The sequence below is a fragment of the Chiroxiphia lanceolata genome, chromosome 2 (assembly GCF_009829145.1).
Source record: "Chiroxiphia lanceolata isolate bChiLan1 chromosome 2, bChiLan1.pri, whole genome shotgun sequence".
NCBI lineage: Eukaryota > Metazoa > Chordata > Aves > Passeriformes > Pipridae > Chiroxiphia > Chiroxiphia lanceolata.
The window spans coordinates 32236025-32256128 of NC_045638.1; the positions used below are offsets into that span (position 1 = coordinate 32236025).

At 37.1% G+C, this 20104-nt stretch overlaps 1 protein-coding gene across 1 annotated transcript in view; it reads right to left on the reverse strand.

Moving 5' to 3' along the window:
- The window catches only part of TMEM131 (transmembrane protein 131), a 92285-nt gene that overhangs the window by 70902 nt on the left and 1279 nt on the right, over positions 1-20104 (reverse strand). Inside the window, exon 2 of the mRNA XM_032680677.1 lies at positions 2027-2088. Within this exon, the coding sequence (XP_032536568.1) occupies positions 2027-2088 (62 nt within the window). The remainder of the gene's footprint in view (positions 1-2026; positions 2089-20104) is intronic.

Here is a 20104-nt window from a genome sequence, read left to right on the forward strand (position 1 = left end):
ATTTGTTTTGACTTTTTTTAATTGCAGTAAGTAGTCACAAGAGGTCACCATATTAAAATCTCTGTGAAAAAGAAACAAATAATTTGTAAGCTAGAGAAAACAGTATATGCTGTCATTCTGATTAAAAGGAACTGGTTTTACTCACACAGGTATTTTTGGCTTAAGAGCCACAACCATAATGTAAACCATACAAACCACTTACTAAAAATTTTGTCTTACTAAAAATTTGGTTTTGCAACATATTAAGGTAAGTGGTAGCCAAACTCAATCCAAAGAACTGGAAATTTTACAGTGCAACAGGCAGAATTGCTGGACTTTGTCCCACTGTATTTAAACTAGTTCTCTTGCCTCTGCTGCATCTTGCAAAAAAGTTAGAGTGACTGACGATCCATTTTACTTTCCCATCTTTATATGACTTACTGAGTGGCTCACAGCAGTACCATTACTTTCTAGTTTAAGAACTACAGTGGTTAACAGAGCGCTAAAATAAGCAAGACAATTACAGATTTGTAAGATTCATTTGAATTAGTTAAAATATAGGTAAGTGAATTTGACTACACCATCTTTATATTAAAACACTGGGCCAATGACGTGTCACGTAATTTTTATTAAACCACGTGTGTTGAAGAATATATATTCTGATAGAGCATATAAAAGAAAAGAAACTAAGCCATGTGGTTTTTCCTTATATTTACAGTGATATGTGGTATCTCCATTCAAGTTAAAGAAATATTCAAAGAGTCAAAAGCTTCAATAATTGAGAGTGTAACCAGTATATGGAAAACTTCCACCACTCTACATGTCCAAACATAAGCCTACATTAGATATCTATTATGAGAATGCTTTTAGCACATGATAGCTAATGAGGAACCCAGGGTTTTTCTGTTTGCTTGTTTGGTAGAGGGTTTTTTTGGTTTGGGGTTTTTTTGCAGGAGGTGGTTTTTTCGTTTGTTTTTAATTGCAACCTTTTCTGTCACGAGTTTACATCACTTTGAAGGATCTTATTCTTGTAAATTATAATCTTACTATGTACAGGGGGATATTTCTGATTTACATTAAAGACCAAGAAGTGAAGAAGGAAAAGCAACCCTAAACAACTGAACAAAAAACCCAAACAACTTAGGTACGTGGGGGAAAAAAAAGAAAAAGACACCTTCATCGCTCTGAAACAAAAAATATTATCACAAGCCCAGAACTACACAGCTTTGACATGTGTTGATTCTTCTGGAAACACAGTCACATGCCATGTGTTCTTAATCATTTAAACAATTAACTGATTTCTTCTTTCTCCTCTCCTCCCTTTCAACCACTAGGACTAAAACCATTAAGGAATTTTAACAAAAGGTATTCTCAACATAAGTACAATCTACAAAATGCATGCATATGAAACTCTAGTCTACAGAACTTCAGAATTACGTAGCTCTAGAGTTAAGCCACATTGCTATGAGTTTAATCTCAACTACTACCACCATCTCAATATCAGCATATATACTTTAAAGTTAACTTTTTGCCTGTTTTGACTCACATCAAAAGAAAGCTGACAGAAATGGCAACACTATACCCGAAAAATACATATCTGCAATTACTTCACTGCAGTAATTAGAATGTGTTTAAATCCAACTTGATCAAGTTGGATCCTAAGTACTGCCTTTAGGTTTGGGAATCTTGCAACACTTGCAGTTCCTCCAAATGAGTTATCCAATTGCATCCCAACTCTACATCAAGATAAGTCTTAAACACAATGAATCCTTATGTTTTTCTGAGAAAAAAGAACTGGACAAACTGGCCAGAGAGAACCTGTAGTAAACTCCACCAGTTTCCCAACACAAAAGAATCAGAGAACTAGAACCTCAGGACACACCAAAGAATACTGCTGAAAGTAACTCTAGAAAGTCCAAAGGTTTTATGCAGTAAAGTTTGACGCTTGTTTATTTTCAAAAATCCACTTACCCAGGAGTTTCAAAAAGCAGCTATCACAAAGAAGATGAAACATTGCTAGATCAGATGGTTTACTCAGAGTACATACCTGCAATAGGTCTCCTTCATCAAAACGTAGCATTTCTATTATGCCATCCGACTGGATGAAAGCTGCAAAGAAAAACAAAAAACTAAGTAACTTCACAAAAAACCATTTAATTATTAAATAAGAAGAGCAGCTTAAAACATCCAAAGTCTGCTATACCTCATTCTGTACAAAGACCTATGACTAACCAAAATAACAATGCAGAGTCTAACAAACACCAAACAAAAAAAAAAAAATCTGTGACACTAATTTTCCTTGGAGAAGTACCACACTTGGCAAATCAGTATTTTGGCATAAAAATATTTAACTCCAAAGGGGACAATAACTTCTAGGGTCCCAAAAAAGATTGGTGGTACCAAGGTTACTCCATACTTCAATAAAACAACTGAAGTTAATACATCTAAGCCCACAAAGAGTTCAGACATTTACAAACAGAATTTCTGTTTCATTTATACACCAAAAATCTTAACGGTACATCTGGAAAGCCTTGTTCACATTGTTCCCTAATCCCTGGCATGGCAACAACTCTCTCCATCTTGATAGTAACATATAAAAATATGAAAAAGTTCAGAAGTACTTGCACCATAAAACTAAATTCTATGAAAATTCAAGCCTCAGTCACATATAGGATCCTCAAATCCTCTACTTATTTCCTCTAAATGTTTGGACAGGCAAATTTTTTTTCAATTCCTCTCAAAATGCAGGGAATGCTACTTTCTTTTAAAGACAAAGAAATAAGGGCAGTGTCCTTCCCGTAAAATATAATAATGCGTACAAAATGAATATGATTTAAAGAGGAAAGAGAAGTTCAAATTGTTCTACATCTTACTCCTCAAAAGTCTACTGAGGCACACAAAAAAGCAGGTCTTCAGAATAAAATACAGGAACAACCTCAGACCAGAAAACTGTATTAAAAAACCCCAACAAAACCAAAACCCTATAAATAACTCCTTCTGTACCCTACGTTCTTTTTCCATGACTGTCTTTACCATTCAGCTAGATGAAGCTGAGTGGCAATATGCCCCTCTTTCTGAAAGAGGAACAACTTCAACAGGAAGAAGTAAGATTTCCCAGCACACAGAAGCACAGTGTGCGCTTCTGGAAGATGGATCTTGAATCCCAGTCTGAAAAAGGACCTTTAAACCTTCAAAAGTAGTCCAGCTCAGGGTGAGTGTGAAAATCACCCCAGAGGGGAAAGGGGGCATTCAGATTATAAACAATATGCATGTCCTGCAATATTAATAGTGGCATGAACAGTCCTAGTCAGTCATGTCAGTAATACCGTAGAGGGTTTTTTTGTGTATGTATTGTCATTTCCTTAACGCTTTCCAAAACAAAGAAAACCCATCCTTGATCCAAGAATCAGGAGTTTGGTCAATCATTTATACTGAAGAACTATACAGAACATAGGGCAAGAGATTAAAAAAACAAACAAAACAAACAAAACAAAACATTTAAACAGCTGTTACAAAATCAAGTCCTACAGTTCATGAAAATTTGGGCTTTTAAAACTTAAATTACTGGAGTAGGTCTTCCAGTTTAAAGTTGAATGCTAGAAACAAAGAACAAGTGAATTCTTCTCAATTTAACTGGCAATACATATGATGTGAGACATTCAAATCAATGCTTAATTTTGGTTTTAAAACCACTCAAAAATCTGTAAGTGAACTGCAATGCAAGACAATGAAGCTTTGACACATTAGGTTAAAACACAGAATATGATAGTTAATCACAATTTCAGGGAAATTTCCTGCTTATCCTCTGTGCAAAAAACCAAATTACAGATTAGCTGATATGGAGGGAAAATTCTCAATTTTTAACTTGGAGACAAATACAGAATGAAATTATGTTTTCTCATGTATTTGATTTACTGCAAGTTTAACAATCACAACTTAAAAAAAAACAAACAAACAAAACTTTCTCAATACAAGCACACCTTCCTAAGAGGCAAAACGAATTGCACTTCTGAGGCTGGGCTTTCTGTCATTCTCTTGTTTTCTAGATCTCTGCTTTGGAAACAATGAACACACAGCACTTGACACAGGCATCAGGGACAAGCAAAAAAATTATCAGAAAACACCTTTTTGTATTAATGATCTATCAAAAACCAGCAAAGCATAAAAGGGTATTTTATCTAATCACAAATTCTTAATATTTTTCCGAGGTTTTTTTCTCTGTTTTAAATATGATTCACTGTTGGTACAAAGAGCAGAAAATAGCAACAATTCTTCCACAAGGATAACATACACAGAAGCTCACAGAAATTAGCCCAAGCTTTCTACCCAAGCAGCTTGAATTCAGGCAGCCCTTCACTAAACTCCAAACACTTTCTCAGCCTCTTTTTAGTTATTTCATCTTTGTGACAACTAATGAACGAAGCAACAGATGTTACAGAACATTTTGAGTGGATGACACTGTTAAATAGAAGTGCCATTCATCATTACATCATTTAAGAAATGTTTACAGAGAGCAGGTGACAGTTAGTGTCAGGTGAAGTCAGAGGTGCTGCAAAGCTTGGCTGCTGGCCATTTCACGGCAGTCGCATCTCAACTGAGATGCTGACGAAGTTGCTGTGGTTATACCTTTTATTTTGGTTTAGACTAACTTTCAAGCCTATGTTTCTACTTTATTGGTTATTTCATCAAAGCAAGGAAATGGCAAGTAAATACTTACACCTTCCTGAGATGAAAGCTTTTTTTTGGAACTGGCTTCTCAGACTCTCAATTCAGGATGAAGCAACGAGTCACCTCATTCAAATGAGGCAAAGCCAATTACATTTTAAAAAGCTCCACTGACGAGTCATAAAGAATCACCCAAATCCCTGTAAGAGCAGCTCTCAGACTGTCTAATATGGACCACAGAGAGGACAAAGTCTTCTTCAAAGTGAAATGCTGACAGTGCCCTTCTGGGTATTTATTTGCCCATTCCAAAATTAGCAGCAGTTGCTCACCTTTTGCACTTGTGCTACCTGACCTAAGCAAGTTTACAAACTTCTGCAGTGCAAGTCCAAAAATAGTCTTTTCTGTCCTTTTACACAAAATATATATGTCACCAATAGAGAATAGGTTATTACCAATGCTCAAAGACTCTGCAAGCAATTAAGTATGAGGTCACTTGGGCATGCTTTATTAGGTGAACTATTCCTCATGCTACAGAGGAAGATGACTGTTTTCTGCTAAGTCCCTAACAATTTCTCCTGGAAAAACTTCTTCCCAAAGCTTGAGCTGGTCCATTACCAGACTAATACTGTAGCCAATACTTTGATACCCTCGAAGAGTAAACTGTAGTAAATTAGGAACCATTACAGTCACCCCTGCCACATGACTGGCAACTGCTTCAAGAGGGGCACAACACAACATTTGAGGTAGGAAGCATTTTAGCTGTCATAGTATTATCTGCCACTGCACAAATCAGCAGCCAAGAAGGCAAATTACACATTAGGAAAATTATTTCTTCCTGACCCTACAGGCAACTGAAGCCCTGAAGGCTGATTACAATAGCTGTTAGTCACACTTTAAATGTTACTAGTATGTTCATGGACCAAAGAAGGAAAAGGATAAGTATTTATATCCACAGATTTCAAGGCCAGAAGAATCATAGTCTCTTTTCCTCTTCACCTGTGCTGAACAGAATACCTTCTTCTAAGAGGTAAATACAAATCCCTCTCAGCAGAAAACCTCTATCCTTTCAAGCTCCCACAAAAGCAAATGTAACAGATTCATGAAAATCTGTAAGAATTTCAGTTATTCTCACTGCTAGGGTAGTAAATGATTTCAGGGTTAAATTTTTCCAGCTATAGTTTGTGTATTCCTGGTTTCCTCTTTTCAGACAGTAGGTCACTATTAACAGAAGACAGACAAACAAGTGCTAAAAATACTATAAGTTGCATTTTCTGCTTGTTTTCAATTTACAGCCTTTAAAATGCAACTTCTTTGATTAAGTCAGCTTTACTATGAAAAGCCCATAAAAGATATCAGAAAGAGACCATGAATGTAGGTCTTTCTACTTGCTCCAGAACACCTTGTTCTGCTGAGAGCACTTTCCAAGCTTGGTAAAACAAAACCCACCACCACAGCCATGGCCCCTTGTCCCCAAACCACAGCTTTCTAGAACAGTAAATGCACTATCTAGTCATTATTACCAGTAGATTATTAAATGCTTTCCCCTGCCCTTTCTGACATCATCACAGTGGTGGATGGTAAACACCTAACATATCAAAAATTAAACCAACAGTGGCCCAAAGAGATATTGAATTCACTTAAATTCCTCAAAGATTAAGCAGCATCTTCTCACAAGTTTACATAGCTAGTAGACAAATCTTGCTCAAACACACCCCTAATTTGATTGTCCAAGCCTTTCACATTTAAGGTAAAAAAAAGCACAGGCCTATAAACCATCAAGTAACAAGAAGAAAATTTTAAAATCCTACACATATCCAAAGTAAATGGGAACTTAGTACCAAAACAACTTTAGCCAATACCAGTCTTCAGATGTGACTGAATTACACCTAACAGAATAAATTTGCATTAATGCGAGACCAATGTGAACACGAACTCTTGGTGCGCAACAATAAAAAAAAAATTATGAGGCCGTCTCTGACTGAGATCAGATTTTTAAGGTGGCTTTGTAAACTTTTCATTCATTTAGCCACAGTCCATTCCTTCACTTTAACAGAAATGTATATTCTGGCATATATGCTTATAAAAACACTATCCTGAAATACAACTTAGCTCTGGAACAGCTACTCAACAGCAGCGCACTCATTTATTTTTATGTTAATCATAATATATTCTCTTACAGGCTTGTAAGAACTCTTTTCTTCCGTAACTCTTGTCTAAACAAGTTTTCTAACTTTCTTGTAAGCTGTATTTATAAAAGCAGGTACCATCCAGTCTCCGAATTTTCTCCAAATTCTGAACATAGTATCCTAGCTTACTAAAATGGGGCCAGATCCATTATTTAAATAATTCCTAATTTACAGTAAGGTTTTTTTTTAAAGTCCAGTTTCTAACCCTTTGTCTTAGTGACTAAGCTCACTTCAAGGTAACTATAACCACATGAGCCAATTACAATGTGCTAAATGCCACTCGCTTCTGTCTATGTAATTGTAATTATTGTCTTTGTATCACTACTGGTTAAACAGCACATCTGACCCTGGAGGAGTTATTTTTAAAGCTTTGACTATGAATTAACTGCTTATAGATATCACACAATTTCAATCATCCTGAACAGTGGAAAACTGAGCAGCATGTGAAATACAGGCAGGTGGATACAGAATGATAAAATAACATTATTATGGAATGGAAAATTAAATTGTAAAAACCAAAATACTCCACAGATTAAGAAAAATGGAATTACACTGTAATGCAAGCAACCACTTTAATCAGCTTCAGGAATACAGAAGTCTGGTCAGCCTCAAGAAACACATCCCAGTTCAGTGTTCAAAACAATAAATTTGTTTAATGAAAGGCCTGTTCTCCAAGATGGAAGAGTCAGTGTAGCTATCCGCCTGAATTTCTGCCTACATCCCAACAGGTTCACTGGAAATGTAAAAGGTCATTCTCTTATGAGCCAGTGAATGTCAGGCAATAGAGAATCACCAGCCAGCAGGCCTGGTTTCCAGCTAAATCCTCTTGCACTCACATAGACTATTCGCTTGTTTATTTTTCAGTACTCCATAACAAAGTGAAATTAGTAATTTTCCCAAGAGACTTCACAAAGAGCCATCACAACAAAGACAGAAAATACACACAAAGTAGTAAAGATCACATGCAAAAATGTCTCACTTTGAAGTCTTTTTACATAGAAACATATGCTTTATTCTTTATTAAAAACTCTACTGACCACCCCTCAAAAGCCAACTAGCCAAATTTTTATTTTCTGTTTATGTATTAGAGATTTGAAATAGAACCATTCCTAGATAATGCACTTTAATCATCACATGAAAAGAAAAAGCAATACATTAAGCCAAAAAACAAAAAGACAGAATTTTCATCAAAACCCTCCTTTTGTACTACTGATTTAAAAAAAAAAAATTCAGACTTTACACAACACGCACTCAAGTAAGTTCATATACACCAACCTAGGCCCAAGTTAATACAAGCTCAACACATCGCTCACTTGCACTGCAATACCTGAGCACACTATTCCACACAGTGAGGCCAAGCTTTGCAGCGCCTCTGACTTCACCTGGCACTGTCACCTGCTCTCTGTAAACATTTCTTAAATGATATAATAATGAATGTGAGGGTAATAAAAAAAAAAGTCAAATAATTTGTATTTTACTGCACACAACAGCACAAATTGAGTGTCTTAACTGATAGCCAACTAATTCCGCATATAATATTTGGCTAAGTTATTTGTGTGTCGTTTCTAAGTTCAGATAAAAGACAAGCTCCTTTACACAGCAAGGGCCTTCCCTAGTAAGAAGAGCTGTCACATTGTTTTCAGCCACTCGTCTCTTTTCCCCTTAGTTAAGACTGATGCAGATTTTTCGGATTCAGTCACCAATTCAGTTTTTAAAGCCAGCTCCAAAACAGAAAGTGACAGCATGATTCTGATTCAGAACACAGGCTCCAGACAGACAATGAAGCCACTGCTCAGTGTGAGAAAGGAAGAAAGCGGGTCTCCATCCTCCTGTGGGAGCCACTGCTCCCACATCTGGCTCACAGCATTTGTTTCACACTTCAGAAGACAGTGCAAGACCGCTTGAAGGTTTCTTTTCACAGAGTTAGCACTGACTGGATGTGTCCGGTGAGAGATATATCCTTGCAATAAAACTATACAAACATACGTAGAAACAGAAAAGCTCACTGAAAGTAACACATACTACCAATCTGTTTTTACTTTGTTATTTTCCTAATGAAATTATGTTAGGTGATTTTAGATTGACACACACAAAAAAAGAAAATCACACATTATTCAAATACCTTTCTTCTCAGATGCTTATTCTGTACTCAGCTTGTATTTCCACCCTACAGAATTTGCATTTTCTTCCACTTCAGCTAAAGTGACTTTTATTTTCATCTGATTTTTCTGTAATAAGAGTTTAAAAAATTATCTGCCATTGACCAAAATGGTCTATTTCAGATGGTAGCAATTAAGATCACAAAACTTCTCTTGAAAATAAACCAAAATACTACTTTAAAAGTTGTCAGATGCTTTAAAATACCCATGAAAAAAAAAATTGCTTTAAGTTGGCCTTTTACTTTTAAACATTTCAATAATTTCATTTGTTCCTCCAAAGACATTATTTGCTGGCTCAAAAATGCTTCTCAGGAAATAATACTCAATTCCATTCACATGGGGTATGAATAAGAAAACTTATTTTAAAATAAATTAAAAAAAAAATAATTAAATAGGAAAGGCGAAATAAATCATCTGGAGAAAAACTTTAGTGCATGTTATTTTTAAGCCAAAGAGAACAATACTTCTGACACTCATAGAAACTTCTCATAAAACATTTAAAGAGAGCAAAAAATTTAAAAGGAAGTTAAAGAGAAAACAAGCATCTGCAAATAGCATCCTTTTTTCTGGTTTTGGGTCATACAAAGTAAAGCTTTTTATTTTTTCTAATGATGGCAGTTGTTAATATTTTAAAATTTCAATATGTTAAATTAGGTTATACTCCTATAAATTAATTGTTATTGAGCTGGTACAGGCAAAAAATTAATTGGAACTATCCTCAAAAACAAGACACCCTATCCTGCAATGAGAAGAGGAAAACAGCAGCCACTTTAAACTACTCTTAAAGCTTTATCTTACTTTATATTTTAGATTCAAGTTTTAGATCAGAAACTTTTCATTGTGGCAGTAAGTTTTACCACTCAGGTAGCACTGCAAACTGATGTGTGCAAAAATAACATGGACTTCCTGGAATTCTAACCTTTTTGGCATATAGAAACATTTAACACGTAGCAGGCAGATACCTCCTAACACATAAATGTCTTGCTAGCAATGTGAATGCAACCAGGTAAGAGCTACAGCTTATGCTCTGTGGACACTCCTCAGTTTTCAATCCTTACTGCTACCTTGCTACCCACTACAGAGGATGCTTTGTATCACTCATGGCATAGAAACTGTGAACTACTAAGTGACAGAGTTCTGCTCTCCTCCCTGCCCTGATTTTGCTTCTCTCCCCATTTTTCTTTGGTCACTTAACAGGGTGGAACTGCAGGAATTTATAGAACAAGAAGGGTACTTGGACAACACATTAGTTTAGATTTTGTTGCATAACACTTGCAACTAAATTAATACTAAATCACTTAAGAGAAGAATCACTGGGAGGGAGGAGCACAGTATCTGACCCTCCCTATGCTCACATGGCAACACTAAAGTGTCCACTGGAAACAGCTATTAAACCTGGAGGACAAGTAAAAACAGTGGCAAGATAACGCTTATTCGTCTACCATACAAAGTCTATAAATACAACAATCGAAGGCCTGGAAAACATAGAAAAAGTCCGATGTTAAAGCCCTGGTGTTAATGATGTGGCAGTAACGCTACTTACTGATTGCTTAGCAAAGCACTCTGTTGACTTGCCATGTGGGAACACAGACCAGCAGGAAAAAGCTGTCTGCAATGTCTGATAGAGCCAGAGGAGAAATGGGTGGAGAAGAACAACTGCAGAAAGTTTTGAAAGAAGATAAAATATAGGGCAAGAAAAATGAAACGAAACGGGAATTCCAGTTTGGGGGGAAAACTCCTAAAACATTAAAAGGAAATTAAAGGTGCAAGTAGAGATAGGGAGATCAAATGTTTGCAGAAATTCAGTTTAGCCACTTACAATACCTTGGAGGCAGTTACCCCTCAGAAATAAATATATAGTCTCTTCTGGTTAGACTCTTTTACAAACAGCTGTGATGATCTGGTTTAACACCCTGTGCAACAGAGATCATGATTTCACCCAATAATTCCAAACCCTTAGGCTTAGTTACAGAATATGTTTTGGAAAGACATCTAATTCTACTTTGAAGATTTCAACCACCCTACATCATTAAGTTGCCCCCTAACTAAGACAACAGTCATTTACCTTCACTCAAAATACCTCTCGCTTCTACTTTGACATGCCTAGTACCAAGTCTCAACTTAAATAAGCATAGCTTTGCTAGATTAAAAGGCCCTTCAGCATCACAATTTTTCTCACGATATAAATATTTTTATATCTATAATAAATATATAAATAAATAAATGTTACGCTCAATTTCCAAGTTCCTTATTCTGCTACCTTTTTCCCTAGAGAAATTAAATTTAATCAAAGGAAGAATTCATTGGACTCATCAAGTACCAAGACTCCAATCAAATTTTCCCTGATGAACCCTAAGTTCATTTCAGTCTTTTCTCCATCAGATAATGACATTCAGTAGTACTGATTGGCAGAGTGGCTTCACCTGTGAAGATTCAGTCTGTCAATGACAATGATCTCTCTCAGCATCAGATATAATCAGGTTTCCCCAAAACCAAGGAATTTATTAATCTTTTTATTTTGGAAGATACAGTTCAGTGAAAGCTATCTGGGCACATCATGACCTAGTTAAGCTACATGAAAGGCAACTGACAAAGTATATGATAATATAAAAGCAGCTATATCATAATATAAAAGTTCCACACATACACACCTTCCTTACCTTTTTATACTCAGGAAAGACAACTTAGATGGCAAGAGTAGCCTCAATGCTTTCTGTTACATGCTTGATAATGATAATTTCTGGTACCCCTAGACTGCCCATTGCTGGCTCCACAGACTGAAGTTACACACAGGTCCAGAACACCAAACACACAAACACACAAAGGAAGGAAATGCTTTCCAGTAAGGACCAAGTACTCCATGTCACCTGCTGCAAGAAAGGAATGGCCAAATTTTGCAACATTTAATATCAATATCTCTCAGTATTTCCACAGACATATGAGTTGCATAGATTGTTAAGTGTTACTTTAATACATCTTGTATATTAACGTGTCAACCACAGTTCAATTTACTATCATATTACCAGCAGCTAGCAAAGATGGAAACTAACAGCTGTATTACTCTTTGCATGGAAGATCAGATATAAGTAATTCTGTTGAAACAAATTTTTCAAGAGAAAGAATAAAAACTAGGGAACAAATAAAGCCTATGTGATCCACGACCGCAGCAATAAGGAATGGTTGACAGGGTCTTGTTTTTATTCTATGATCACGTTTTTTTTAGTGATGCAGCAACCCATGAAGCTTTCTGGATCCAATTACAACTCCGCTCCTACCTAAACTATATCTAAATTACTATTACCATAGCACCAACTTCACCATGGAGTTACATAGAAACTCAGATTTCTCCTCTCTTACAGATATTCCCATCAGTTGCAACAAAGTTATTGCAACCTCCAAGTTTTAAGATCACAAGGGAGACCAAAAAATACAGAGACAGAGCAATTGAGAGTGGAATGGACCTTAAGACGTCACCCAGCTAAACCTTCTGCTGAAGTACAGTGAATGCTGAATATGAACAATGTTGCTGAGGCTGTCCTTTAGCTTGGCCTTGAAAACCTCCAAGGTCAGATATTCCACAACCTCTCCAGAGAACCTGCTTCAATGCCTGACTGTCCTCATCGTGAAATGCAGTCTCATTATGTCAAGCCAGAACATCACAGTGATCCTGACTGGAAGGCCAAAACAGATGGAGTCGTCAGTGATCCATGCAAGAGCCAACCCAGGCAGACCCACGCCTGTGCTGTGCTGCATGTCCAGGCTGGCTGTCAGGCCTGTGCTGCACATAGCCCCTGGCTGCAGGGCGAGCTCAGACAGCTCTCTGGAACAGAGGAGCCTGCGGGCAGCTCCCACTCCATACTGGCAATGCCACCTGGGTGGCCTTGCCTTTATCTAAAGTAGGGATGGAAATTCCCAGGTGAACATCCTTTCTTCTTGACAGTAAAATTATGAATAGAGTTGTTTTCTTGCAAGGCAATCCAGCAATAGCTCTACGGACCAGCATGGAGTAACCCTTTCTATGGGCAGAGTATGCACAGTACATTGCGTGTGGACTGATGGGCTGTTTGATGCTGCACAACTCAGGGTTCCCAGCATCAAAACAGATCTATTATCTATGCTATTCTCTCTTTACAGCACTAGTTCTAATAAATAGAATTTTCAATGCTATTTTACAGTGTCTGAGTGCCTTTCTTGGGTCATCACAGAGCAGCATCTCCTGGTACAAAACAAACTTTCCCTGTTTGGCCACTGTCTCTCAGGCTCCTGACCTGTGTCTCTGTGAGGAGTCAGGCTCCATTTTCTCCATAAACTACTTCAATATTGGCAGATCCTCCAAAGATCCTCCAAAGCCTCACTTCCATGGGTCCCTCAGTCTCTATTCATAGGTCATGCACCCACTGATCATCTTTGTATCCTTCCAGTAGGATGGCAGAGAGCAAAACTGAACACAGTGGTTTAGGTGTGGTCTAATAAGTGCTGAGTAAACAGGAATAATCACTTTGTTCAGGGCAGTGGCTACACTCCTGTATGTTGCCAGGTACATTGCTGACTCATTTCCAGGTTGTATCCCTCACAGGTGGTTATTCTGTCCCATAGGAAGGGCTTTACATTTGTCCTTTTTGGATTTCATTAAGGTCCTGTCAGCTCATTGTTCTGTCCTGTTTAGATCTCTCTGAAATGCAGACCTGCCCTTGAGTATTAGTACATTCCAACTCCAGATCGGTGACAAAGCTACAAAGCAGGACAGGTCCCAGAATAGAGCCCGGAGATGTTCCTTGCAGGCAGACTCTGAGGTAGAGCACAAACCACTGCTGGGAATAAACCAAAACCAAACACTCTGCAGTTTATGTAGTTGCCTGGATAGTTTTTATCATTGTCTACAAACTCCACCTGTAAATATTTGTACAGTATTGTGGTGTAAATCACTGATTCTTTAAGACTTCTTCTATATTTCTAGATTAGTTTATATTTATTTAGAAGCCTCAGATAACCAGTTTCTAAATTCATTTAACATTCATAACATTCATTTAACATACCATTTCAAACAGAGGACCCAAAATCCCCTAGTGGAAGCAGATGTCATGAAAAAGTAGCTGATTTCTTTACTCTATCTCAATATCATTATCTTCTATCATCTTCAACCTGAGCCAGACATTTTCAGTCTACAGCTTATCTATTACAAAAATAAAGAAATTTCATAAGCTAGTCACATCAAACTATGCTGAAGCCATTCTGTTTCACACTCAGGAAACTACCTTGACATATTCTCAACAAAGTATGCCTGTTAGGAAACGAGAAAGCTTTCAGTTTTTAAAAGTTAGAATTATCTCTTTAAAAACCTTCTTTCTGAGAACTTCTCAGTCATTTTTTCTTCACTACCACTCTCCTCTATAAGGACTCCCTTCTATCAAGTTGACGAACAAGTATATAACAGGTTTAGTGGAAATAAGTGTTTCAAATTATTTAAATCTGTACCATGCTTGTTCACAATTTTGTCTCCTACCATCACTGCCTCAAATGGCAATGTAATCTGTTTAATATCAGTATTAGCTGTGCTTCCTCATTTAAACAACCTTAAAAAAATCCCAAACAACCCTTGGTGATAGGGTTGGGTTTTTTTAAGTAACTTCAAAAAGTTTAAAAAGTACACATTCTATTACACCAAATCTGTATAGTCCAACATATATCTAGGTATTCAATTGAAAAAACCCTCAGATACCCCTTAAGACATTGCTAAGACAAACAGCTTTATGAAGAATAGTTAATGGATCCGTTGATCAACTAACTTAAAAAACACTAAGCATGTTGCATTACAGTCAGCTGAACAGTTCTATTAAGTAACATTTTGTAACTTCATACAGTACACAGACAGAAGGAGCTGTTATGTATATAGTTTCATTTCCTGTACATCTCCTTCCACGAAATTTCACTCAGTTATCTCTAAAACCAGTTCGATAAGGACAGCAAAACCTCCCTTCTCAGATTGTTCTCTGTTGCAGTGCATGCCAGGCAGTAGAAGAGGTATTAAAAATCCATCTGAGATAGTCTTAGCGAGAAGGTAAATCTGGTAAGTGCAGCAGGAAAACCTCAAACTAGTGTAAAACTCCTCTTTTTTTTTTTTTTCCTTTTCAGAAACTGGAATTACACTGCAATACTTCAGCTCTTTGCTATTTCCCCATTATATCCAAGGTTTTCAAAAAGAGAGAGAGAGCACATACAATTCTATTTTAGTCCCCTTAATACTCCAGAGCAAAAGTTATCAAGGCTGCTTATTAGAAAATGTTAAAACCATATTTTAAAAATGCAAATGCTGCATCACATCCTTGTTGCAGTCAGTAAATCAGTAATTATTCCATGTAGACAGCTGAGAAAACAAATACACAACAATCCTGCATCACGTTAAAATTTTACCATCTGCCTCTAACAAACGCTATCTGACATAGGATTATTCTTTGCCTGTATTTGTGACTAAAAAGATAAATACCTTCTGTTTAATTCTAATGGTCACTGGTTCCTTTGGTTTCTCCCTATGCAAGAAGAAATTCTTGGTATTAATAATTAAAAAATAATTAAAATGTTGAAATACTAACACAATTTTTTCAAAAAACAAATTATTTTTTAAATTACTATAGTTTCAACTCACAGGGACAATGGATCAAATTAGTTGCTTCCACTGTGAGGACCCACTGTGCTCAACTTGTAGAACTACAGGATAATGCAGGTTGGAAGTGACCCCAGAGGCTCCAGCCCAGTCCCCTGGTCAGAGTGTGTCCATTTAGAGCAGGATGCTCAAGGTATTACCCACTCCAGTTCTGAGTACACCCATGTATCACCATGAAAAGTTCAAATTTAATTCAAATGCTGTCTTTTAGAGAAAAAAAAAGATATTTTCTTGAGCTCCTGTTATACCCAGGTAATCTTCATGCTGTAGACTGTCTGACAAAGTCAGAGGCACTACACTGGATAGAAGGTACTAGCAAGAGAAATAAAATAGATTATTATAGACTTCTATTCTTGCTGAACCCACAAACACGGGAACAAACCAAACTGGTTCTAGCCTATGCTTCAGTCACACAACTTTTACTGCTAGTTATGCATGAACCACAACATCCACCATTCACAGTCAGACTCTCAGGTCATTTATGAAGTTTACTGTTTGAAAAGACACCTTGAACTCATAAGCTTAGTAAATCACACCACGGAACCACAACATGTATCACTTTAAGAAGAGCAAAACTGGGTAAGTTCTGAAATAAATCAACACACAGCAAGTGTCCAAACTGTACTGCAAACAGGTGAATTTTTAACATGCACAAATGCATCTAAATGACTCAGAGCAATCCATATTGCAATACTGGCAATTGTTGACAAAAATCACAGCTGAAAGCTTTAAAGAATGCAAAACTTATAGACCTCTGCAAACCCCGGAGGGGTTTCATCATGTTCAGAGCTACACAAATACATAGCAAGTCCCTTCAAGAGATGACGCTCCAAGGCCCTGAACTGAGCACACTATCCTTAAATTGACCTCTACAGGTGAGGGCACCCCAGTCTGCTTCACACGTGCAGTATTAACTGGACACCGGTGAGGGAGAAAGAGGTCCAGAGGAGGGAATAACACTCACTTTGAGATTACACTGAAGGTCATGGAGAATATGTCTCAACTTCCTGTCCACTGCACGACAATTTTTCCTTTAATTTAGTCCAAAGATTTTGCAAACAACTATGAGACTGTTCAATCCAAGCACATAGTTAATATTTTTCATTCACAAGAGCAAAGTCACAGTCCAAACCTAATCAGCCTTCCCACATTCAAGTTTCAAAACCCCAGTGAGATAGCACAGTCAGTTTTTATTCACTGTGTTTTCCTCACACTGTTCATGATTTTCACGTGCTACCTCAGCTACTAGTGTTTTCAGTTTGATTGAGGTCATTCTTTTTGCATCATATTTTGATTTAAGTCAGGGTCAAAACATAAGCATTAAAGTAAATGGGGGCATGCTATAGATTAGTTCTGACAGCAGGATACGACAAACAAACTGTATATGTGAAGATACTCTTATGTTATTTTAAACTTGTAAGCTTTCTCTCATATCACCTTCAAGCACCAGTCTGCTTTTCACACTCATGTGAAGTATCCTGGATTGCTACTGTAGATATTAGTAAAAACCAAAAAGGAAGTTACTCGACTGCAATTAGAAAGAATGACAAAAATGGAACCAGAACTCCAGCACCCCAGTGCACTGTTCTAATGACATCTCCCTTCAACTCCGTGATTATTTTACCCATTACTTACACTCCATAACTACCTTAGTTTCTAGGATGCTAGCAGAGAATACATCAAGTTTTAGAGGAAAAAAAAAATCCTATTTTCACTGACCTATCTGGTATCATAACTTTGATGTTTAAATAGAAATTTTTGCCAGATCCAGCACTAAGACATAACTTCAAATATTACAGCCAGGGATTTAACCTAGCCTAAATATTAACCTTACTCTATTTGCACATATCTTGTGAACAGATGGGTAGGTAAGAGAGCTATCAAAATAGTCCCAACAGGTTTTCAGTCAGCTGGCCAAACAAAAAGGGATTTAAAAAAAAAATTGGTTGTAAAAAAAAGCATCCTCATGTTAGACATTTGTCTTCAAAACATTTTACTGACCACGGGGTTATGGGGTTATGGCATTGCTATGGCTTCCTTCAACCTAAAACCCAGAAGGCTGTTGTGCGTGTGTTGTGTGTCCCATCCCTCCCCAAACCAACACCAACCAAACCAAACAAACAAAACCCCAAACAAAAACCACACATGCTCAAATATAAACTGAAAGCTGTCCTCAATCCATGTGTCAATACAGAATGTGATAATTACACTAGGAAAGGATAAGCCTATAAAAAGCCTGAAAATCATACATATTTGCAAAAGAAACTCCTAAGTTATCTTTGCCCCTCCTAAACAGCAAGAGTCTCTTTGAGACTCAATGCAGAAATTTTTCCCTGCCATGATATTCTTTTGCTATGGTTCACAGATTTCCTAAGTGAAAAAAACAAACAAACAAAAAATTTTACAACCTTCTCAGTCTTACTCATTCCTCAGCAATACATGGGCACTAAGGATCCAGCTAGGCACAAAAAAAGTAAAGTCACACATCAGCGTTTAGTTTGAAAATGATGTTTAAGTTTTTTTGGCTGGTCCATATGCAGTTTTCTCTGCTCTCGTATCTATTCGGACACCAGACAGTTCTCAGAAGTTCTATTTCTATAGAACAGAGAGCGTACAGCAATGTCACTGTTCCTCAAGACTTTGATTTACAGCTTGAACACTCAAAGGACTTCAGTTTTGCTTTTTGCTGTTAGGCAAAGCTGTTTATGTTACATTTTTCCTCTCAAACTTCTTAACTAAGATTGGGTACAAAAGCAGTCATGTCTATCTGGAACACTCCAGCATCAACCTTGTTTCTACTAGTGACAGCTCCATGAAAAACTGCTTGCTGCTCCTTCTCCATAGAAGCACAAAGCCAGTATACTCTTCAGTGCATTAGCTCCATCCTTTCTCCAGTTCCCCCTCATGTACATGCAAGGTAAGAGGAAAACAGTGTCCTCCACCTTCATTTTTCACTTTACTTTGTCATGTGCTGATCTGTTCTTCTCACACAATTGTCATTCATCTGACACCTGCTTCTTATCAGCTTTTTTTCTGCTGCAAATCCTCTGGAATATATACTGCATTGTTTTACTACAGTCACCTTCAACTCAGCAGTCCTCAGGAGCACTCAGCTCTAATCCCTCTCCACAGCTTCCTTCCTGCAGCTGTAGTGAAACATGTATGCCCACATCTGGGAGATGGAAAGGATATTCCTAGCTACTTCCCTGCTTCCTGATTATTATTTTTAAACTCTGTCTTACTATGTTTAACTTGACACAAACTGGTAAAAGCTAAGGCACTGAAAGGACAGCCTGAAACACTCTCCCCTCCTTTTTTCTCAACTGCTGTTTAATTTTGAGCTCCCATCATGGTCTAAAGGCCCACCCTGTCCAAGCTGATCCTTCCTCTCCTGTGTTTACTGTCTCTTGCAGACTGGTACTTAGTTTGTAGCTTAAGGTCAGTGCGACTGGATCTCAAGTCCCTTTTATCTTTGTCTTGCTTTAAAATTGTTGTTTGGTTTTTGTTTTGCCTTTTTTTTAATCCAGGGTTTAAACAGGCACTCAGCAAAAGGAAGACTGCAAGACAACACTTTCTAACATGCCATCCACAAATGCAGCTTGCGAATGAACTCTTAAGAAGTCAATAAAATATGAATTAAAAAAAACCAAACCAAAACACAAAAACCCAAAACACCAAAGCAAGACTTACTAATGACCCTAAATGCAGCAGAACAGATGGGAAGAAAAATGAGTGTCAGAAATCTGAAAAGACCAAAAGAAAACCGTGTTTTATTTGAGGAACAAATTCACTTTTTGAAAAAGACAGAAGTATTGCTGGGATAAGTTTTAAGTAATAGACTGTATCAACAAAAGGAAATGGTATCAGTACAAACTATTCCCTTCTCTTGAAGGGCATCAATCATATCTGTTCAAACTCTGTGAATCTAAAACTGTTTTTGTTTATTTAGGAATGGCAAAGAAGTCCATAGAGGAAAAAAACCCTGTATCTTCTTCACAAATGAACCAAACTAGACCATGGCCCCAGCCACCACAACTTTTAGGGCATGAATCAATTCCATCATACCAGTATATGACATCACTGACAAAGCTTATAAACTCATATAACCTATTACCTGTGAAGGAATGCAATCACAAATAGAGCTAAAAATAGGAACTCCTCAAGCATTTGAACTCTTTAAGTATCTCAAGACACTACAGACCACACTGACAAACTCACACATTCTCATCATTCTAAAGACCAGGTATCATATTCATGCTGTTATCTAAATGTTACATTCTCTGAAGACAAAATCAAGTGAACAGTGGATGTGCAACAACCAAAATTGGGACGTTTTAATCACTTGCTAAGCAACATCATCCTATTTGTAAAAACAAGCTACTAGGAAATTACTGGAACTGAGTCCTTCACTAGAAATGCATATCTACATTTATTCTTATATATGCATTATTAGG